At 41.6% G+C, this 3,006-nt stretch overlaps 1 protein-coding gene across 1 annotated transcript in view; it reads right to left on the reverse strand.

Moving 5' to 3' along the window:
• Positions 1-3,006, reverse strand: part of ADGRG7 (adhesion G protein-coupled receptor G7) — a 170,235-nt gene that overhangs the window by 73,112 nt on the left and 94,117 nt on the right. Inside the window, exon 5 of the mRNA XM_042781644.1 lies at positions 2,135-2,278. Within this exon, the coding sequence (XP_042637578.1) occupies positions 2,135-2,278 (144 nt within the window). The remainder of the gene's footprint in view (positions 1-2,134; positions 2,279-3,006) is intronic.

Raw genomic sequence — 3,006 nt, forward strand, 5'->3', positions numbered from 1 at the left:
TTCCCCATACTTATTCAATCTGTATGCTGAGCAAATAATCCGAAGAAATAATATGAATAATATGATAAGAAATAATATGAATAAGAATGTGGCATCAAGATTGGAGGAAGAATCATTAACAACCTACGATACGCTGACTACACAACTTTGCTTGCCAAAAGTGAGGATGACTTGAGGCACTTACTGATGAAGATTGAAGAATCCAGTCTGCAGTATGGATTATATCTCAATATAAAGTAAACAAAAATCCATATAACTGGTCCTATAAGCAACATCATGATAAATGGTGAAAAGATTGAAGTTGTCAATGACTTCACATTGCTTGATTCTACAACAACACCAATGGAAGCAGCAGTCAGGGCATTAGACAACATATGTTGTTGTTGTTGTTACATGCTGTCAAGTCACACCTGACTCATAGTGACCCCTCCTTGGGTTTCCAAGGCGGTATGACTACAGAAGTAGATTTCCCAACCTTCCTTCCCAGGAGTGACTGGTGGGTTTGAACCACCAGCCTTCTGGTTAGCAGTCAAGTGCCTTAGGCACTATGCTACCAGACCTCTGTATAGCACTGGGCAGGCTGGCTGCAAGGGACCTCTTCAAGTGCTAAGGAGCAAGGATGTCTCCTTGATGGCTAAGGTGTGCCTGACACAAACCATGATATTTTGAATTGTCTCATATGCATGTGAGAGCTGGACAATGAAAAAGGAAGACTGCAGAACAATTGATGCTTTGAGTTGTGGTGCTGGCAAAGAATGCAGAAAGTACCATGGCCTGCTAAAAGAACTAACAGATCTGTCCTCGAGGAAGTGTAGCCAAAATGCTCCTTGGAAGCGAGAATGGCCAGACTTCATCTCACCTACTTTGGTCATGTTGTCAGAAGGGACTAGTCCCTGGAGAACATGTCATACTTGGTAAGGTGGTGGGTGGACGAAAAAGGGGAAGGTCCTCACCAAAATGGATTGACACAGTGGCTGCAATGATGGGCTCAAGTATAGCAAGGATCATGGAGCTGGCACAGGACCAGGCAATGTTTCATTCTGTTGTACATAGGGTCGCTATGAGTCAGACATGACTCGATGGCACCTAACAAAACAGTGCCTCAGGTATCTATCTTTATGCATTCCATTTCAATTTTGACAACTTCCATTTTCCTAGAGTCATAGTTCATACATTCCATGTTCCAATTATTAATAGATGTTTGAAGCTGTTTCTCCTCAATTTGAGTCATGCCATGTCAGTGAAGGGAGGTCTCAAAAGCTTTACTTTATCCATATCAGTAAGGTTGGTTTTACTCTGATGCTGCAGCTCTTTCCCAGTTGTATTTTGAGAGCCTTCCAAGGGGCTCATCCTCCTGCAATGTATTGAACAATGTTTCCAGGCTATTTCTAAAGTTGCCTAGTGATGTTTCAGACAGTGTTTCTCTGCTATTCATAAGGTTTTCCTTGGCCAATTCCTTGAGAAGTGAATGGCCTCTTCCTTCTTCCTAGTCTGTCTCAGTCTGCAAGCTGTGCTGAAACCTGTGCACCATGTACAACCCTGCTGGTGTTTGAAACATCGGTGGCACAGTCTTAAGCTTCACAGCAACACGCAAGCCACCACAGTATGACAAACTGGCAGACAAGTTTGTCTCCCTGAGCTGTTCCAAACCTCTCTGCCCTCCCCTTACCTGGATCCCTGCTGCTTTCCTGCCTCTTAGGGGTGAGGCCTGGTTCCCTCCCATCACCTGGATCCCTGCTGATTGCTCACTCCATCCTGGTCCCTCTGGCTCTCACTTTTCTCAATAATCATACAAAAAACTAAAAACCAAACTCACTGCTGTCGAGTTGGACCCGACTCATAGTCACCCCTCCTTGGGTCTCCGAGGTGATATCACTAAGGAAGTAGATTGCCCAATCTTCCTTCTGAGGAGTGGCTGGTGGATATGGTTAGCAGTCAAATGTCTTAGGCACTGTGCCACCAGATCATAGAAGATGAAAATCAATGATTATAGAACCTCTCAGAATGAGTACTAAACAAAAACAATTTTAAGCACCCTAATTCTATTACCACTTCTGTATCATGGTAAATGTTGGGATTTGGGATCTCTTTCTTTTCTTTTTCATTCTTTTTTTTTTAAAATCTTGAGTTTTACCTTAGAATCTCCGGATACCTTGAATATCTCTCCAACAACGTTAGTAGCAGAAGTGATGTTATCAGCAGTTAATTTATTAGTATCAGATGTTAAAATCTGGACTTCCTGAGAAATATTCCCTGCATCTTGTGAGATGTTTTTTGTCTGTACCTTTAGGGGAAAAAACAACAACAACAATAACAATACCTCGCTTTATACAAGTATGTCTAAACACTTTGCAAGCAACTGCAAATAAATAAGTTGGAACTTACCTGAGTCTCAGTTTTCTGAACATCACATGCACTCATTTTTTCATACGTTTGTTTCCTTCCTTTCATAAATGACAAAGTACATGCAGGCCAGTGGTTTTCCCAGCCTTTACATGTGGCAAAAGTAATTAACCGTAATGAACTGCCTTAGCTGGACCAGCGCTACTCAAAGTTTGGTTCATGGACCAATGTCAGTGTTCTGTTTGTTGTAAGTCCACCAGGAGAAAAGCACAGAAACTGAGAGTAAGTGTTCTGAAACTCATATAGCATTTTTAGTTTTTGCGGAAAAGAAAGAAAATTCTTTTTTTTTTTTCATTGTTGTTGTAAATGTATATATAACACAACATTGCCAATTCAACATTTTTCACATGTCAAATTTAGTGACACCAATTACATTAACCGTATTGTACAACCATCACCAATACCCATCGCCAGATTTTCTATTACCATAAGCAGAAACTCAGTAACTCAATACTTCCTTAATGATGTGTTCTGGTTACCTAGTGCCGTTCTGACAAGAATGTTGTTGTTGTTGTTATTTGCCGTCAAGTCGCCCCCGACTCATAGCGACCCCTCCTTGGGTTTCTGAGCCAGTATCACTACGGAAGTAGGATTGCCCAACCT

The sequence above is a fragment of the Orycteropus afer genome, unplaced genomic scaffold (genome assembly GCF_000298275.1).
Source record: "Orycteropus afer afer isolate SDZICR_OR568_19922 unplaced genomic scaffold, OryAfe1.0 scaffold00143, whole genome shotgun sequence".
Lineage (NCBI taxonomy): Eukaryota > Metazoa > Chordata > Mammalia > Tubulidentata > Orycteropodidae > Orycteropus > Orycteropus afer.